The following is a 20,801-nucleotide window of genomic DNA, read 5'->3' as shown; positions in this document are numbered from 1 at the left end:
TAATTAGGGTGCAGGTTGTTCCTCCTAAACAAATATGCCCACGACGAAAAAAAAGCCATCTCTCTCTCTCTCTCTCTCTCTCTCTCTCTCTCTCTCTCTCTCTCTCTCTCTCTCACGTACTCTTCATCTATCCTGCTAGCCAATCAAATCACTCCCTTCGTCAGGAGCGGCAAACATGCTCCTCTGTCGCCCTGTGTGTCTAACTTTCCGAAGCAAAGTTTTCTTCTTTCTGAACATACAATGAAAAAATCTCCCAAGCATTTTCTGTAACAATGAAGCTGACAGTTTGGTAATTAAGGTATCCAAAAATGATTTGTCAATGAATTTCGAACGTTATAAAGGAATTACAGTTTTTAAATACAAAATATAATTGCGTGTGACGTTACAGATGAACTGATGAGATTGATAAAAATAAGAGACACAATGAGATAAATTATGTAAATATAAACATGTTCGTTTACTGATTAATATTAGGTTAGAACATGAATCGTTATGTAAATTCACAAACAGCATAAAATAAAGGTCTTTATATGCGAATGAAATGACGTTAAACATTATGGAGACATTAACAAATAAAGCAAATACTGCACCTATAATCCCGTTCGTGTAAATTGTATAAACATGAAATTTTATTATGTAAGATTATTATTTCTCAAAGAGAAAGTACAAATAAACTTTGCCTTTATACAGTACTCAGTAATTCATATAAGTAATTAGTTATTTGATACGTTCCATTGTCAAATTGATTAATATAAGGGAAAAGTATTGTAAATGGACTGATTGACTTAATTAAGGCGCCGCATGGTCATATGGTGCGAAATGAATGAAACTTACATGAATGAAAAATATAATATAATATAATCAAGAAATTTGTTATCACTGCTTTCCTTCCCAAGTTATGAAATTCAGCAAAGCTGACGTTCATTAGAGAACAAAGCTGCACATCATCACTCCTGCTCTGCTCTTAACGTGGCTGCTCCAGAAAGAGGGACGGAGAGAAAGCGGTGAAAAAAATAACTTTCCCTTTCCAAATCATCGTCTTGAATTGAAAAGAAAACGGACAAGAACAGACAAAGTATACACGGGCTAGTCATCCTCACCCAAGCATTATTTCTTTTTTTTAAGACTAAGACTAAGTACCTGAGCCAATAATCTAAGTTACGCGACAACACCCACGCGGAGGTGCGGCGAGCGGTCGTTTTCTTACGGACGCGAATTCAGATCGAGATGAGCAACAAATATAAGTGTCGGAAGTAATACATACAAACAGTCGAGAAGTAACAGGTCTCGCTGTGCCGGGCGTGGAAGCGAGCTTCTGAGGACACCGCAGAAGTGTTCACTAGACGGCGGCCGACACGCGACTGGCCGCCTCCCTACCGAGCCATGACGCTGCCGCCCGTTCAGTGAGGACTCACCATCACCTCCCTCAGCCTGGCCTCACCACCCACGGACCACCACCTTTACATCCACGCGTGCTGAGGCCACCATCAACATTCTACGAGTACACTATATGGAAGTTGGTCAATAAAGTGTACACCGATATCGCTACAACAAGATCCTGTGGCGCACTGCTTATCATCTGCAGTCCACACACCAGTGCAGTTATAACAATGATTATGTAATGTGACTAACACTAATTAAGGGACGTGATAAAACGCCAGCAAGAAATGACAGGACAGGGACGTGTTTAGTGGATTCAGTAGCATGAGAGAGAAGCCACGCCCAAGACCACTTCACGAGGTCAATTCAGGCCACTTCAAAGGAGAATAGTATATGAATAAGGAGAAACAACATGACGATATGATAAGAGAAGAAAACAGAAGGAAAACAGAAGCCACACTCGCGCCGGCAAACAATATCAGTTACCGCCCAGAGACCCTCAGAGACCTCAGACCGCGGTGTGAGGAAACAGCATCAACACACCTGTTTAATAATGGAAAAGAGTGAGGAAGATTTTACTCTCCCAGGAAGACACAGCCACGCATAAAGCAGAGGAGATACCATATATAATAGAAATATGAAAAAAATACTACAAATAAAAACAAAATATTGAATTCAGTCACAGCTACACAATATAAAATTCGTCCTGGACAAGATATTCTAATGTTATCTATTGACGAACCAACTTTTTCCCTGCTTGGCTCTCGACACGTCTTGAGCTCGTTTGTAATGGCTTATGACGCCCCTGGGAACAAAATTCTCGAGGTATCCCTTGCTCCAGGCGCTAAGAGAGATAACCGACGTGACGCGTATCAGATACTATTGATTAATCGCTGTTTGACAAGCTATTATGCAAGACGCGCCACCGATAAGTCGCGTCATAAATCCCTGTTATCAAGTTGGGTTTGCAGACTTTACGTTGATCATGATGGACATGTTTCTTTTTCAATCACCATTCATCTCGTAGTGATCCGTTGCTTTCTTATCGCTCCTGCAACCCATATAGTAGCAACAACGACGACAAAATGGTAATAATAATAATTCAAGTATCCAAGATCACATGGCTGTACTTTCCTAAAAATGAATCAGTTACATCAAGTAAAAAAATTAATAATTACACCACACACCAACTCATCTCCCTAAAACCTCCTTGAAGACTTGTGGCTCTCAAATAAACGCAGAGAGAGAGAGAGAGAGAGAGAGAGAGAGAGAGAGAGAGAGAGAGAGAGAGAGAGAGAGAGAGAGAGAACGACAGAAAGACAGAGAGAGAGAGAGAACGACAGAGAAAGAGAGAACGACAGAGAGAGCAAGCTTCATATTCATACTTCAGATAATGGGACGAGTTTTCTCTTAAATTTAATTCCTTCATCATCCTCGCTTGTTTCCCCCATTGCAAAGGGCTTAACGAGGGGCGCGCTGCTAGCCTCCCGCGGGGACGTGGTACCAAGCTGCAGCCCACGTGTTGCAGTCACATAACACACACCCAATTTACCGGAGGGCCGAGAGAGAGAGCTGGTGTTTTTTTTTTTTTTTTTTATGCGTATCGTTTCCCGGAGCCAGGTCACCTAACATGGATGGGTGAGAGGGAAGGGGAGGACGTGGAAGGGAGGGTTTGGTAAGGAAGGTAAGGGAGGGAAGGAAGGAAGGAAGGAAGGAAGGAAGGAAGGAAGGAAGGAAGGGAAGGAAGGAAGGAAGGAAGGAAGGGGAAGGGAAGGGAAGGAAGGGAAGGGAAGGAAAGGAAGGAAAGGAAAAATGGGAAAGAGAGAAGAGAGAGAGAGAGAGAGAGAGAGAGAGAGAGAGAGAGAGAGAGAGAGAGAGAGAGAGAGTCAAGAAGCAGAGGAATGTATGTAATATTTCGTGTTAACCAGATCTGCAAAGCTTTAAAATCCCCACAAACATGATACTCGTTGCGTTAATCCACGGGAAAGCAATAATTCCTTTGATTCATCGCTCTAATCTCTCCCACACATCAGTTTGTCCTCCTCTGTGCCCAGCGTGTCTTTCTCCTCTCACTGCTGTCCATTCGCTCTGTTTCAATTCTCTCTGGTACACTTTTTCCCACTTTTTCTTTTCATTCTATCTCCCTATCTTTCCAAAACCTGACATTTCCCATTTCGTTGTTTTCCATTTACAATATCAACGCCGTGCCAGCATACAGACCTGTTAGATTTATATAAAATATTTAGCGGTTGGCATATTATCTTCAGCTTTATGCCACGATGCTTTTTTTCTTCTCAGTCCCTCCATATCTTCCCTAACGTAACTCACTTCGTCTCTCTTCCTCAACAAGGCATAACTCGTGAGAGGAGATCATAAAGTGGATCGAACTAAGCTCATTCTTCTCTGTGAGTAAGTGAATAACAAGTGACTCATCCATGACGAGAGAGAGAGAGAGAGAGAGAGAGAGAGAGAGAGAGAGAGAGAGAGAGAGAGAGAGAGAGAGAGAGAGAGAGAGAGAGAGAGAGAGAGAGAGAGAGAGAGAGAGAGAGAGAGAGAGAGAGAGAGAGAGAGAGAGAGAGAGAGAGAGAATATACAACGTCTCCTGCCACTTGGGGGTATTCACATACAAGCAAATCAAAGGTATTTATGACTGACCACCAAAGATTTTTGTTATTATTGAGGAGGCGGCGGGGAAGGTGCGACTCTGCGGTGGCAATACTTCGCAGAGGAAAAGTAAGAGGAGAGGAAATAATAACAATACTAATGAAAATATATAAGTTAAAATAGAAATAACACTCAATATTGGCAGTGCAGGAAAAATACGTATATCAAATTAACATTCACGAAGTATTTTCAGAACTATTACCCACACACAGACGCGCGCACACACACACACACACACACGGCTTTAATATCTGAACACACGGCCAAAACAAATACGACACCTCAGCAAAACTATTCCGCTCCAAAAACACCGTAATTCAAAGTGATAACACGAGAACTTTGTGTTGTTCACCTCCTAATAAAACTCGCTGTGTTCCCAGAGCAAAAATAATCAACAAGTGTCAGCCAGGAACGTTTTGACATGCGCCTCTTGTGTAAGTTGAGAAGTAAACCACACAGCGTGATAATTACGGGAGCGTCTTTTCAGTGCTGCTTTGCTCGAGGTGCGCAGTGCTTCCGTCCATTGTTAAAGGTGAAGTTACGCGGTGGTGGCGGTGCTGGTGGTAGTGGTGGTGGAGATAAGAGTTTGTCAGTGAGCACAAGGCCACAGGAAGCACCACTGGGCCAGACTGTCACTTCCTGTCTATCTCTAAGCGACCGTCGTGTTGTAAATGTCACTATGCAATAAGGATCGTGTATATATTTTTATTTCTTTCATTAGTTTCTTCTATTCTTTCTTTTGTCGCTTTTTCTCTTCCTTCTCCTCTCTTTCTTTCTTTTTTCTCTTATTCATATTTTTGTTTTCTTAGTTTTATTTATCTTTTCTGATTTTTTTTTTCTTTTTCCTTCTTTCTTCTTTTACTTCTACTTCGTTTTCTTTCTTTCTCATTCCTCCTTTACTTTCTCTGCTCCTTAGTTTTCTTCTTGCCCTTTCTCTTTCTTCTTCTCTATTTCCTTCTTTACATACACGCAGCAGGCAGGGAATATGATAACAACATTTGGCAAACAACTGATCGCCTACCAAGTAATGTATACACTCGATAAACACCCAACCCTCGCCGTGAAGGGAAGGAATATTTCGCTGGCTATACATCCATCACGTGCACTTCTATACACAGACAGGCTATACACGTGAAGAAGGAAAAATAAAAAAGAATCAAATATTTTCTCTCGACAATTCTCCACTGACGTTGCTTTTCTTTCTTTTTGTTTGTTTTTCGTTTCCTGTCCTTGAACACTCACACCTTTGAAGATTTCCTCATGTCAACGCATTCTACTTCTTTCTCTTCAATTTTCAGCTCCTGTGACTGTTTTTGCAAATGAAATGATGCAATAAAATGAAAGCTGCTAGTTAATATTACTGGTAAATGGCTGAAATGTGTTGTGACGATAAAAGAAATTATCTAATGATGCAAAGCAAGTTAATGTTTATTTCCTGCTCACTAGGAAAAGTAATAAACTCATTCGAGTGGAGATAAACTCTGTGAAAAGCGGAGGATGTATTTTACTTTTTTTTTCTAGCAACAATGAAGGAAAGAAAAATACAGCAAGGTGAACCTGCTCCCGTGTGTGTGTGTGTGTGTGTGTGTGTGTGTGTGTGTGTGTGTGTGTGTGTGTGTGTGTGTGTTCCCGGTTCACCCAAAAGTTGATGGCAGGTGATGAAAATGCACACAGGCACGAACACACACACACACACACACACACACACACACACACACACACACACACACACACACACACACACACACACACACACACACACACACACACACACACACACACACACACATATCTACATATGTTAGAAGTACACCCCATTTGTTTTACCTTGTGTGAATTTCTACAACGAAAAAAGGAAGACAAAAGTACGGTGGACTAGAAATACTGGACACAAGAAAATAATTCACAGTGGTAGAGAAAAAAGGGGGAGAGAAAGATTAAAGATACAAAGGGGTTAGCTTGATAGGTAACTCAGGAATGTAAGTGTTGTTTATCTAATAACGACAAGAGGTAACGAACAACAATACCAATCAAAGTAAAAAAAAAGACTGACTCATTTTACTGACTACATAAACTTTACCATGAGAATAATTGAGGTTGTAGAGAAATCATTCGTAATTTCATGTTAGGAGAGGAACATTTTGGTTATGTAGATTGCTGACTTGAAATATAATTCTTTTTCCTCCTCTCAAATAAAAGAAAGAAAAAACGAAATCTTGGCTGGTGAATGTCTTTCATATTCTCTTCCCTTCCACTGCAAAGTCGGCAGTGCTTGTCTTGCATTTGCCTGTCTTGTGTTTTTACGTTGCCATGAAACCAAACTCACAAACTCTCATCCTTCTTGAATAACATATACTTTGCTGGTTACGTATGGCCAGTATTGGTGTATGGTCCATGCTTCTAATCCGTAAGAGCAGTTAATAATTATATATGGTCGGCACTGCTATATGGGTAATAAATCTGGACCATACATAAACACATGGGGAGGAGGTTAGAAGCATTTTGAATATGGTAGTGGAGAAGACTTTTGAAAATACTTTGGATAGAGGAACGAAGACAAAGGAAGAGGTACTAATGAGGATGGATGCTGGAAGAGAATTACTGCTAAATGTGAAAATAACACAGATGAGATTTACAGGACACGGAAAGATAAAAGAAAAGATCCAGGGCTTAAAATGAACGGGAAGAATCCATACTAGTTAGAAGAGCATGAGGCAGACAAAGAGAAAAAATACATGAATGGAACAGCGAGAGAAATGGGAAACGGAACCAAGGCTGGACATCTACTAAAGTTGATGAGAGAGAGAGAGAGAGAGAGAGAGAGAGAGAGAGAGAGAGAGAGAGAGAGAGAGAGAGAGAGAGAGAGAGAGAGAGAGAGAGAGAGAGAGAGAGAGAGAGAGAGAGAGAGAGAGAGAGAGAGAGAGAGAGAGAGAGAGAGAGAGAGAGAGAGAGAGAGAGAGAGAGAGAGATATTCACAGATAGTCAACGTCTGTAAGAGAACGGCACATTGAAAACCAAAGAAGAAGAAAAGAAAGAAGAAGAAGAAGAAGAAGAAGAAGAAGAAGAAGAAGGAGGAGGAGGAGGAGGAGGAGGAGGAGGAGGAGGAGGAGGAGGAGGAGGAGGAGGAGGAGGAGGAGGAGGAGGAGGAGGAGGAGGAGGAGGAGGAGGAGGAAAAGAAGAAAAAGTAAAAAATAGTAATGATAATAATAATAATAATAATAATAATAATAATAATAATAATAATAATAAGAAGAAGAAGAAGAAGAATAAGAATGAGAATAAGAATAAGAAGAAAAGAAACAGTATCACCCGCGTGTTCCAATCTTGCTCAGTTACGCATTTACCATATTTCTTTTTCACGAGCAAGGAGTCTGTCGGTACACTCTCAATACACTGATAAAAGATCGTAGCAGCGTCATCTACTCACGACCCACTGATGCGGAAAAGCTTCGTTGGTATTGGAGAACGCTCACGGACAAATCTCTCATATCCAGCCGCTGATGCATCAAATCACCAATAACCCTTGCTTTTGTGAGCGTTAGTCTCGCTATCGGAATTGTAGTGGGGGCTGTAAATGCTTCTGTTTTTTTGCTGGGTGCATATGCTTCCTTTGATTTCTGGGAGGAGAATGGCAGTAGTGAAGCAGTAGTAGGGAGTTGTTAGTGCAGGAGTATAGTGTTAGTATAGTGTTACGTGGGAGGAGTACGGAGTTTGGAGGAGAGCAGGGGGTTTAATGGAGCAGAGAAATACATTACGAGAACCATACACTTTTTCAAATATCACAGGGGGTTATTGTTGCTTTCTGGCAGGCGGCACCCTCGATAACGTGATATGAAAGATGCCGCAGGAAAATAGGCTAAGAAACACTAAGCTTGTATTCTGAAATGCTTTGCTGTCTCACCATTACTACTTTCCAAAGGCTCTAGTTGAAGAGACTCGTTTCTAAGGATGTCTTTATGGTTTCAGTGATGGATTAGCAAGATTTCTGGTTCATTTTAAGGAGAAACTGTCTTGAAAACCCGGCTAGTCTTCTTTGTGGGAAAATTGTCGTGGTGAGAGAGCAAGTTGTTTCTGAGGACGGGCGTTACTCTAATAGAAATCCTCAGACTCTGGTTGTTTCGTGACATGTGTGTGAGATTCCTGTCAAGTAAACGCCATCTTCAATTTCAGATGCCGTAGGTCAGGTAGTCAGGCAGGAAGTCTTTGGGGAATTAAGAGAGTAGAATGTTCGAGGCCGGGCCAAAGTTAATCTCTAACACAACTTCTGTTTCTGTTTTCTTTTTTTTTTTTTTTTTATCAAATCAGCTTTTGTCTAGTCAATGTTTTATTTTACAAACCAAAGTACGAAGGAGTAGGTATATTTCAAAATTTTTCCCTACCACAGAAGAAACACACACACACACACACACACACACACACACACACACACACAGTCGAGATACGTATATGTATGAACAACAGAACGAGTAGTAGTAGTCTTAGTAGTAGTAGTAGTAGTAGTAGTAGTAGTAGTAGTAGTAGTAGTAGTAGTAGTAGTAGTAGTAGTAGTAGTAGTAGTAGCAGTAGTAGTAATGGTAATAGCAGTCACGGTAGCAGCAGCAGCAGCAACAACAAAAGTGTAGTGTATCCCGGACCAGGCCTAGAGGATCTATGATGGTCTCCCTTGCTGTAAAGCGATGCTTACAGAAAACGTTGTCGCTCACAGAAAATGGTGGTCTTGGTTTTCAAACATAGACTGCACCAAACAGAATTTCTTACTTATAATCACGTTCAGCATTATACACGGTGTACCATTATACTCGTGCAGTTGATTATTGCTTTATTTATCCTCAAACTATTGCCTTTTGTATTACAGGAAACAAAACGTTGCCTCCTTCTAGCGTGTGGCTGGTACACTGAACGTTCTATAGTCATATGTTTGTGTCTTTCCGTTGTCGGACACTACTGCCCCTGTGAGCGACGGATGGAGGGATGAGTCAACCAACAAATTGAGTCAACGCAGCAACAGCAGCCAGGGTGAGGAGAGGTCCCTTGGCTGCACATCACGTACGTGACTGAGTATTAGTGTTCTCTTTTTCTCTTGCTCAGACACTTAACCTTTGACATTTAACGTATTTTCTTCCTCCTCCACTTTTCCTCTGCATGCAAATTTAAAGCAGACGCCGCTGACGCCATTATTGCCAATTAAATATATATCCTCGGTGTTCGGCTGATGAAAATTAAAGTGAATGAGAGAACACAAGCTGCGACCTACCATTGGTGAGCTGCTCGCCCAGAGGGATGAGGAGAGGCACCAGCACGTTGACCGCCATGCCGCACCTGGTGGGGAGATAAGGCGAGATCAGAGGCTTTATTATCATCATTACTATTACTATTATTATTATTATTATTATTGTTATCATTACTATCATTATTATTATTATCATTATTTTCATTATTACTACTATTATCATTATCGTTATTATTGTTTTTACTTTTACCATCATTATTATCATTATTACTACTGTCATTATTGATATGATGATGATGACGATTGATTGATTATTTGATGTGTGTGTTTATGTGTGTGCGTGAGAGAGAGAGAGAGAGAGAGAGAGAGAGAGAGAGAGAGAGAGAGAGAGAGAGAGAGAGAGAGAGAGAGAGAGAGAGAGAGAGAGAGAGAGAGAGAGAGAGAGAGAGAGAGAGAGAGAGAGAGAGAGTTTAAGTGAGGAAAAAAAACCTGGTGTGTTGAAACTGAGAGGAAGGGAACATAAAGTATGAGAGAAAAAAATATCGAGATAAGAGGACAAAAGGATGGTGGAAGGAATAAGTGAGGTAAAGGGAGGGACACATCGTATTTTTTCCTCTGTGTAAGGTGGGGGAAAGCAGAGCAGTGTGTTGGTGAGGCGAGATGTCACTTCCAATGAGACTGACAAAAGTTAAGAAAAAAGATGATAAAAGCAACCGAGTTTTCTCAAAGTATTAGACTATTTAACACGAACTATTCCGTTTTCTTTACTATCGACGAATGCCTGGAGAAAAACACTGAAATATAATAGCATATGGAAACGGCAAAAGTTAGTAAACCTTTACGTGGCATTCCTACAATAAAATACACATATATACCTATTCTCACCTATCATAACTATTCATACATTAATCTAACGTGCTTTTAACCCCTTCAGTAGCAGGATATATTTTCATATTCATTCTGTTTATTATTTGGTGACCTTATACAGCTTCAGAAACTTATGTGGGGATTAAAATAGAGAAGACTCTGGCCATTAAATTTCTCACCTCCATATATCCTTCCTAATGTAAACAGAATCTTCAAATCATACCCAAAACTCAAGGTAAAAATACGTCCTGCACTAAAAGGGTTAAAAACTGTCTATGGATTCAGTATAAAAAAAATATATATCCCATGAAGCAAGATGAAGGAAGACTCAGATGAAACTGTGCCTGCAGACAAGAGCTTGGGGGAAATTCTCAGCTTCACAAGGGTCAAGGCAACGCTGGAGATTAGAACCACGTCAAGACTCCTCCGCTGCTCTTGACCGAGTTCAATTCAGACATCCCGAAACTGACAACTTCCGCCATCCATCAGACGCCGCGGCACTGGGACAGCCACCACCACCACCACCACTACCACCACCACCGCCGCCACCACCACTACCACCACCACCACCGCCACCACCACTACTGGCAAGGGCTGGCTGAGTGCAATGTCGAGGGTGGCCAGTGATTGCTCAGATACTAACTTGTAATTGGCTGACTTATAAAGGTGCACTATACTACAACGAATGTGTGTGTGTGTGTGTGTGTGTGTGTGTGTGTGTGTGTGTGTGTGTGTGTGTGTGTGTGTGTGTGTGTGTGTGTGTGTGTGTGTGTGTGTGTGTGTGTGTGTGTGTGTGTGTGTGTGTGTGTGTGTGTATGAGTCCTTGAAAATATACACAGGAGCAATCAAATTAAAGATAACGAAGGAATAAAGATCACGAGAGAGAGAGAGAGAGAGAGAGAGAGAGAGAGAGAGAGAGAGAGAGAGAGAGAGAGAGAGAACGAATGGCACTACTAATCCTGTGAGAGGAGGGTTGCTTAATTAAGCGTACATACCCCCTTAAGAAAACTATACGCTACACATGGGACCAGTTGCTGTTACCTTGTCCTAATTGTATCAAGTAATTGCATAACAGTCGCATCTCCCCTTTTCTCTCTCATTTAGACTCCTCTCTCGCCACTTAAGGGTGTACATTCAACTTACTCTATGGAACGCCTGTAAAGTGTGTCAAAATGCGTGGAAAATAAAGGTCATATCACTTAAGACAAGAATTAGCGTAGGTCTTGCACTGCACTGGTTATGCTGTGCTATGTGGATGTTAGGAGTGCTGTTGAGTGCTGTGGAATGCTGTGGAGGAGAAGTAGTTAACAAATTAAGCCCTGAAGTACTATGACGCGTCTCCATATTCATTCTGCTTACTATTTGGCGAAGTTTATTCAACTTCAAAAACTTATGTGATGATCGTAATAGTGAAGACTTTAGCCATTAATCTTCTGACCTCCAAAGACCCTTTCTAATATCAATACAATGGTCTAATTGTACCCAAACACAAAGCAAAAATGTGTCCTAGTATTGAAGATATTAAATATGTAGATTAGCTATGATGGATGAGAATACTGAAAAAAAACAAAACTCAAAAGCTTCCAATAGCAAATGTAAGCAAGCATGGCACGGCAAACAAACGCGTGGTGTCCCCGTGAAGACAGAGACACAACTGCTGGATGTCCGGGTGGGATAAAGGTATACTCTTCTAGATTAAGCTTGAAAACTGATATTGACGGCTCGGTAAGTAATAGAGTCACCTTTCTCTTGGCTATTGCGCTCATGTTTTTCCGGCAGAATTTTTACCTGCGCCATGATGAAGCCACGTAATTGAAAGTGGATGGTGGTGATGAACGCCGCCTCGTCCTCCTCCCAATATCCGCCTCCAATCTAATCTACCTTTCACGATAAAATTCATGCGCTCGAGTCATTAATGTTTTAATTAAAGTGATCCTAGGCATGGAAACACCTCTACTTAATATACTAAATGAAAACAGATAAATAACAAGAGGAAGAAAGAGCATGAAGGAAAATAGGAGGAAAAGAAGGAGGAGCAGGAGAAGGAGCAAGTGAGTAATGTGAGGTTTTAAGGCCGCGCAGCATCTGGGGTTATTAAAAAGATGAAGAAGGGAGGTAAAGAAGGAGGAGCAGAACAGAGGAGGAATAAGAAGAGGAAGAGGGGAAGATGTGACGTTAATACTGCAATATGAGAGAGAGAGAGAGAGAGAGAGAGAGAGAGAGAGAGAGAGAGAGAGAGAGAGAGAGAGAGAGAGAGAGAGAGAGAGAGAGAGAGACTGCTATAGATAATGATGCCGATTATTAAGAAATATGAGAAACGCTCCAGCCATCCCGTTGGACCCTAGCGGCGTGTGATGAATTTCTCACCACACCACACTGGAGGCCGCATCTATTCCCCTCACGCATGCAGGACACTTCCCACTGGGCGATGGATGGGAAGATAAACTCTTCCGGACCAGCTGCTAACACACCTCCCTTGTCCTGGGCGTCACAACATTGATGTTGAGAGGGAAATGTGAAACTGTCAGCAGGGAAGACTCTCCGCTGCACTGCCGTTGCTTGATGATCTCTCACGTTGTTGATTCACACGTGTAAGTTCATTTCTCGATAAGTTTCCAGAATGTTATTACTTGTGGCTCTGAGGAACATTTACAGTGCTATCCATCCGTAAACCAAAGTAGAATATATATATATATATATATATATATATATATATATATATATATATATATATATATATATATATATATATATATATATATATATATAAATGGAAGGTTTAATTCATCTCTCACTTTTCCCGCGGAACAGCAACAAAAAAAGTATACATATATCTGAAGCCTGGCAAACTAAAACTTGTGAAGGCTGCAGCGGGAACTGAGCCGCTGATTTCAAAAGTGTCTGTCATGCTCTGGTCTGACTCGCTGATAAGTTCCCTCCGGTGCTCAATGCAAACCCAGGCAAGCGGCTTTTCCAGGGAACACAGCGGGGGGCGTGATTACGGTTGGGTCTCAGGAGCAGAGTTTCCTAAATTCCACTGGAAACATACTATGAGAAGGAAAAAGCTTTGGAAGTAGAGCAAGGAAGAACGTTTGCAACACGAAGTAGGAATAAGGGGAGAAAAAAGTTGAAGCGATGAACCCAGCCTCTATTTTTTTTCTCGTTTCCAGTGAAACAAAATTTTCGAAGCAAACATTCTTTAGTTCAGGAAAAAACGTCCACGATATTCTTTAGTCTCGAGTCTGCATCATTGTTTGATTCATCAGAGTTTTGACTGGAAATTCTTAAAGCAAAATGGATAAAAACTGTGGAAGTAAAAATAAATAACATCGACAGGTACTGAAAACAGCCTGCACTGTCAGAATTTTAAATAATTAAAAACCAACAGACCAAGTGGCAGCTATAATAAAGATGCAAACAGGAGAGGAGAAAACAAAGGGATCGAAATGGGAAAAACGAATGTAAATAATGTTGACTAAAGATAAAAGAGCTGAATGTTTGAAGAAAAAGAGAAATATGCATAAAAATTATATAAAACAAAAAAATAATGCTTAGCAAATATGAAAAAAAGAAAAACATACAAAATACACAACAAACAAGTTAGGATACGAAAAGAAAAATTATGAGTAATAAAAACTGATGGTTAACAAACAATAAACACCAGAAAGAGAAAGAAAAAGAAGACATAAGAGAAATAGAAATATGTTTGGAAGGAGAAAGATTACAAGCAATTATAACGAATGGTAATCAAACACAAGAAATAGAAAACGAAAAAAAAGAAAGACAAGAAAAGAAACAAGATAAGAGAGGAAATAAAAAAAGAAAAAAGAACGTGTGAGACAAAAGACACATGACAAACGATAAAAACTAATGGACAACAAATAGAAGGAGCACATTTCAAAATATAAAGAGAGAAAAAAAAAATAAAGAAATATCTACACAAATAACTTTCCCTTCTCTGACGAAAACTGTGTGTGTGTGTGTGTGTGTGTGTGTGTGTGTGTGTGTGTGTGTGTGTGTGTGTGTGTGTGTGTGTGTGTGTGTGTGTGTGTGTGTGTGTGTGTGTGTGTGTGTGTGTGTGTGTGTGTGTGTGTTTAAGATGCATATATTTTTTTACTCCTGGTTTTTAGTTTTCCGTGTTCTCTTCCACTTTTACCTTGTGTTACTCGTACGTGACCACAACAACAGGAAAACACACGTAAACTTCCATAAAAATTGAGAGCAAATACATCTCGCCGGACACCTACATAACAAACACTTGCATGCGCTCCCCTCTCCTCTCTCCTCTCTCCCCTCTCACGTCTCCCTTCTCTCTCTCATAAAAATGCCCAGTCAATTATACAAAGCTAGTTACTTAAGCAAAACAATAAAGCTGTCAAAATGCATCACTTAACCTCTTCAGCACTGGAACGAAATTTTACCTCGGGTTTGGGTATAATGAGACGGAAGGAAGGGTTTACAGAGGTCAGAAGATTAATGGCTAGAATCTTCAACAACACAAGTTTCTGAAGCAGTATAAAATCACCAAATAGTAAGCAGAACAAGTATGAAAACACGTCATGGTACTGAAGGGGATAAATGGATGAAAAACGTCAGTAGTAAAAATGACAGGGCTATTAGAGTCTTCACTGTTCAAATTCCCACATAAGTTTCTGAAGATGTGTAAAATCGCCAAATAGTAAGCAGAACAAATATGAGAACACGTCATGCTACTGAAGGGGTTAAATGGATGAAAAACGTCAGCAGTAAAAGGATAGAGCAAAAAGAAAAAAAAAAAAAAAAGCAACGTTGAGTAAAGGTGAATTCTCTAAAACGAAGCAGAGTCACTCACAAGCTGAATCCGTAGTTGTATAGTGTAACTTCCTCAAGGTTAACGTGGGGGAGGATTACCTATTTCCTTCATCCTTTCCTTCCCTTCATTGGTAAACTTCGGCCCGCTCCTGTATCTTCGCCTTTCCCAAGTGAGGACTAATGGAGCGTCTCCGGGATTGGATTAGTCTTGATTTTGGTATCTACTACGTTTAACTATTCAGGGAGTGCCAATCTCTCTCTCTCTCTCTCTCTCTCTCTCTCTCTCTCTCTCTCTCTCTCTGCTGTGTGTGTGTGTCTCTCTCTCTCTCTCTCTCTCTCTCTCTCTCTCTCTCTCTCTCTCTCTCTCTCTCTCTCTCTCTGGTGTGTGTGTGTGTGTGTGTGTGTGTGTGTGTGTGTGTGTGTGTGTGTGTGTGTGTGTGTGTGTGCTCTCTCTCTCTCTCTCTCTCTCTCTCTCTCTCTCTCTCTCTCTCTCTCTCTCTCTCTCTCTCTCTCTCTCTTGGCAGAACTCTTTCATAGGCAAAAGAAAGAAAAAATAATGTAAAGACTCTTTCATGGAATAGAAAAAAAAAAAAAACTTCCAAGAATATTCCATCCACAAGTTTCTCTTCAGCAGCGAGCCAGACGCCCCATGCTGCCCCCCTCTCCACTTCTCTCCCCTCAAAAAAAAAAATCACCCCATTAAAAAAACTGAGTTAGCTTAATTTTGTAGAATCCATCGAGAAAGGAATGTTGGTGAGATAGAATTTATTTAAGATGGAATGTGTGTGAGAACGTTCGCCAAAGATCCACAACAAGTAATGGGTTGAATGTTAGGGTCACGACAGCTTCCCTCGGCGCAAAGCAAGCGTGTTTGTCAGAAGGGCCGCACCCATCCAGCCAAAAGGGTCACGCACTGCTTGCCTCTCTCATCCTAAGGCAGTCATGCAATCACTCCCTCGTCCCTCTCTTGTTCAGGCTGTCATTTCCTCTTTTGCTTTCACACACACACACACACACACACACACACACACACACACACACACACACACACACACACACACACACACACACACACACACAAACACTTCGCCATTCTCTTCATTGTCTCCCTTTTTTCTTTCACTCACAGACCCACTCACTTTCTCCATTGTTCGTTTCCTCTTTCTTTCCTTTTCCTCTCTCTCTCTCTCTCTCTCTCTCTCTCTCTCTCTCTCTCTCTCTCTCAACAGTCCAATCACTCACTCTTCCTCGCTCACTCAAACACGCCCCACCTTCGTCTCTCTCTCTCTCTCTCTCTCTCTCTCTCTCTCTCTGTGTGTGTGTGTGTGTGTGTGTCGTTTCGCCTCACTAACGCATTTCACAGTAGCAAAGTTATTTTCTTGCTTTTCACCCCTTTAATCTTGTCCTTTTATCCAGCGAGTCAGGTTTGAAAAATGAGAATGGAGAGGGAGAAAGAAATGCATATACTGTGTTTAGATCCCTTTCATCTTTTTTTTGTCTTCTCTCAGATATTTTTTGTGTGTCTGTTTGGTGGGTTTGTCCGTCTGTTTGTGTGTTAGCATGTTTGTTTGTCTACGTATTTCTGTTTGAGTGTGTGCCTGTCTGTCTGTCTGTCTGTCTCTCTCTGTCTGTCTGTCTGTCTGTCTGTCTGTCTGTCTGTCTGTCTCTTTCTCTCTCTCTCTCTCTCTCTCTCTCTCTCTCTCTCTCTCTCTCTCTCTCTCTCTCTCTCTTCCTCAATAATGTATACCTTTTGCACCATTCAGAACGTTACGGCACCACATCTTCATCCCTTCTCCTTCCCCGCTCCACTTCCTGCTCACCAACTCCTCACCAGCGGCCCGTGAAAGCCTGATATCTTTCTTACCCACTCACCCTCACCAGCCCTGCCAGCCCTCCTCCTCTTCTTCCTGCTCCTCCTCCTTCACTGTGAGCTCTAAACATGTATCTCTTTTTTTTTCCTCTACCCTTTCCCTCCCTTTTACATTCCGGTTTCTCCATCTGCTTTCCTTCCCTTTTTCCTTTCTTCTTTCCTCCTTCCTTCCTTCCTTCGTTCCTTCGTTCACTCAGGCGACCTTTGAGGGAAAAGTGTTAACTTCACCGAAAGAAAAATGCTTAGGTTACTTTTTTTCTCGTTTATTTTTTCTCTCTTGTTCTATTTTTTCGTATTCCGTCGCTAAATCTAATAGTATCAGATGACTGAGATCTAAGTACAAAAAGATTTGCTAAAATTAAACCAGGAGGAAGTGAAAACGAATCCATGGGAAAGATAGAGGTCGTGGATGAGAAAAGGAAAAAGGAAGAGGAGGAAAACGAGGAGGAGAGAGAGAAGGAGGAAGAGGAGGATGAGGAAGAGAAGATGGAAGAGGATGAGGAGGAGGAGGAGGAGAAGGAGGAGGAGAAGGAGAAGGAGAAGGAGAAGGAGAAGGAGAAGGAGAAGGAAAAGGAGAAGAAGGAGGAGAAGGAGAAGAAATAAGAGGAGAAGGAGGAAGACAAGAAGGAAGAGGAGGAAGAGGAGGAGGTCAATGAGTATAAGGAAAACAAGTAAACAGAGCAGAAAGGAAAAGATGAAAATAAGTTTAAGAAAATCCTTGTGAAATTCTTAAAATACAGTTAGTTGACAAAAGGAAGAAAAATATAACAGCAAAAATAAGACAAAAAAAAAAAAAAAAAAAACTAAGAAGCAACTTTGATTACCCACGCGGCATTCAGCGAGACTAAGGACGTGTGGTGTTTACTTTAAAGTGAAATTCAGCCCCGGAAAAAAAAAGTTACACGTCTCCAAAAATACGTGTTTAGGCTGCGTGTTGAGGGCAGAGGGGCGAGCGAGGAGGAGGGCTGCCTTGAGAACGTGATGGTAGCGGCCTCAGGAGTCTTTTCACCTGAGCTACGATGGTGCTTCCCTGGGAGGTTGTTGGATGCTTGAACATATTTTTACTCCTCTTCAGATTTCTACTTTAAGAGAGAGAGCAGGCATGAGCTAAGAATATGCACATGCCACTCACTCACCCACCCACACACACACACACACACACACACACACACACACACACACACACACACACGCAGAGGGTAAGGTTTCATTAAGGCAAATTTTTATTCTTATTGTATTTGAAATTCGTTCAAAATGAATAAGTTTATAGGGTTACGATTTTACGATTTTCTTTTGCCTTTTTCTGGAGACTGATGGGCTGTGTCACTTTGATAAATACTTAAAAACAAATGTAGATTAGTCAAATATTGCGCTTATTAGATAAATGCGTTGGGTTTATCATTGCTCTCTCTCTCTCTCTCTCTCTCTCTCTCTCTCTCTCTCTCTCTCTCTCCGCCATGAAGACAATGTATGCCCAAATTTACCCTCAAAATTATGCAAATGTCGGTGCATTTAATTTAGGAGGATTTACTTTCCATCAAAGCGGCATATTATTATATTAAATCCCACTGTTTGTGCTCGCTGTGACATGTTGAACTTTTTTTTCAATAGAGCTTCATACAAAAATAAATAATGGAGTGCTTCACAAAGGGCGCTCACATAACAAAACGGCCTCTCTTCATGTGCACCACAAAAGTTTTCGAAGCCACTGAATCGCATCAACACTTTTACTGCTACGTTCGTTCGTCGTTAATATTCACCGTGCTGTAAAAATGTTGTTTGAATGAATACAAATGAAAGAAAAAATACCATGAGACTCACTTCACTTTTCCCAGGCTGCAGACTTATTGAAGAGACTACCGTGCAAAAATCAGAGACCAAAAATCTTGTATTTGATCGTGGGAGAAATTGCGTAGCCAGTGAGGGATTTGATACTTGGACAGCTTCTTGTGAAGTAAATCAAAGAAGTTGTAAGTACGATTCGAACACTTGGGCAAGAACCAATGAATCGGACTGAATACGGAACTATATACACTGATTTGTCACATCCTTATCTCATCCTTATCCACGAATATATCTTGTATTCTTTTGAAGCTCCCTAATGAATGTACACGAACACTGACTACTAAATCTATCACATTCATCTAGTAGTCAATTTCAGAACCAGTTTCTTCCTATCTCTTATTTAAATCAAACTTTATCAAATTTTTATCTCAAGTCTTAATGCCTTGAGTACCATGACGCGTTTCCATTTTCATTCTCCTTACCATTTGATTTTATACAGCTTCAGAAACTCATGGGGAGGATTAAAATAGTGAAGGCTCTGGCTATTAATCTTCTAACCTCCATAGACCCTACCTAATGTTAATAAAATTATCTGATCATATGTAAATCTCAAGGGAAAAGGTGTTCCAGTACTGAAGGGATTAAAACTAAGAATAGTGCTTGTATTTGTCTTCTCTCTAATGTTCCACTTCCTAATACTTTATCCAAAAAATGATTCCAAAAGAGGAGAGGGAAAAAAATCTATTCGTATTCCACGCCTACACACAATTTCCTCTGTAACTACTTCCATAAATCAAGAGCTTTATTTGAATATAAAAATCGTAAATCTTTCTCACCTTACACCGTTAACAACTTCGTGTGTGTGTGTGTGTGTGTGTGTGTGTGTGTGTGTGTGTGTGTGTGTGTGTGTGTGTGTGTGTGTGAGGAAGTGGGTGACAGTTTCTAATCTTTACTTTCATGGGTGTATATTGAGACCTCTGTGCGTTTCGATATGAGTGGAAGGAAATGCAAATGTAACTCGCGGCGATGAAAGAAGTCCCAGTGAAAGATGTATTTTTCAGTGGAGTGGCCCAAGTGACGAAGGAAGTAGGAGAGAGTAGGTTGCTCTTGTCTGCTTGTCTGTTTGACTATCTTTTTTTGCCAGTATGTCTATCTATCTTTCTATCTGTCTGTCCTTTCGTCTATCTATCTATTTATCTCTCTGTCTACTATCGCTCAATGAATTAAGGAATCAGTCTCTCTCTCTCTCTCTCTCTCTCTCTCTCTCTCTCTCTCTCTCTCTCTCTCTCTCTCTCTCTCTCTCTCTCTCTCTCTCTCTCTCTCCTTATCTAACTATTTACCAGTGTGCACAGATGAGGTTCTCTCTCAGTGATATATTTCAAGTAATGAAGGTGTGAGCCCCTCGCTTGACTGTCCGAGAGAAAGAAAGATCGCAGCATTGTTTAAGCCTGAATGAGGATAAATGGAGGAACAAAGGCACAGTATGAACATCCGGAAAACAAACTTGCAATACGAGATGCAATACGAAGATCATTGTTACACTGTAGGGTGTTTGAAGACCTAAAACATGTGTACTATTCTAAATTCAGTCGATATATTCAAGTCTTCATCTAAAGAGCGTATTAGAAAACATGTAAAATAGAATGGTCACTCAAAGGAAAAAGTGTTAGAAAAAAGTAAATTAATAGAAGTAGTGAAATCTATAAATTCAACATTCGTATCCATCAGGGAGAGTCTCCAAGTTAAATTTTGTCAAGGGATATTTGGTAAAAAGTGTTTCCTTGAAAGGTGACTGGCAACGAGGAGGAGTGACACGTTTTCTCTGCTGGAGTGGCACCTGGGTCCTGAGGGGAGACTTGTGCCCAACAATGGACCGTATGATTTTTGTTCGCTTTTCAAAGAATCTTGAAAAAAGAACAAAAGCGAAAGATACCAAGTTTTGAGAGGATTGTGACAAGAAGAAAGGAAAGCAAACGAACTTGAAATTGTAAAATCTTGAATACAAGACACGTGCAACATTTTTACAAGTTACACAGTTATCAAGATTTATTTATTAAGCCTATGTACATGTTGATTGTGGTTACTAGAGATGTGATCTATCTGTCTGTCTGTTTGTCTGTGTGTTTGGCTTTCTACAACAAGCATTATATCAAGCGCAAGGAAAAATTAAATTCAAGTCAGATGCCGAATAACTATCTTAATTACCATACAGAA

At 40.8% G+C, this 20,801-nt stretch overlaps 1 protein-coding gene across 1 annotated transcript in view; it reads right to left on the bottom strand.

Annotated features, from left to right (window-relative positions):
* Nucleotides 1–20,801, bottom strand: part of LOC123515493 (putative neural-cadherin 2) — a 76,518-nt gene that overhangs the window by 41,990 nt on the left and 13,727 nt on the right. Inside the window, exon 2 of the mRNA XM_045274102.1 lies at nucleotides 9,299–9,363. Coding sequence (XP_045130037.1) covers nucleotides 9,299–9,356 — 58 coding nt within the window. The 5' untranslated portion in view covers nucleotides 9,357–9,363. The remainder of the gene's footprint in view (nucleotides 1–9,298; nucleotides 9,364–20,801) is intronic.

The sequence above is a fragment of the Portunus trituberculatus genome, chromosome 39 (genome assembly GCF_017591435.1).
Source record: "Portunus trituberculatus isolate SZX2019 chromosome 39, ASM1759143v1, whole genome shotgun sequence".
NCBI classification, from domain to species: Eukaryota; Metazoa; Arthropoda; class Malacostraca; order Decapoda; family Portunidae; genus Portunus; species Portunus trituberculatus.
Note: the sequence above shows the minus strand (reverse complement) of the source record. Positions and strands in the feature narration are given on the sequence as shown.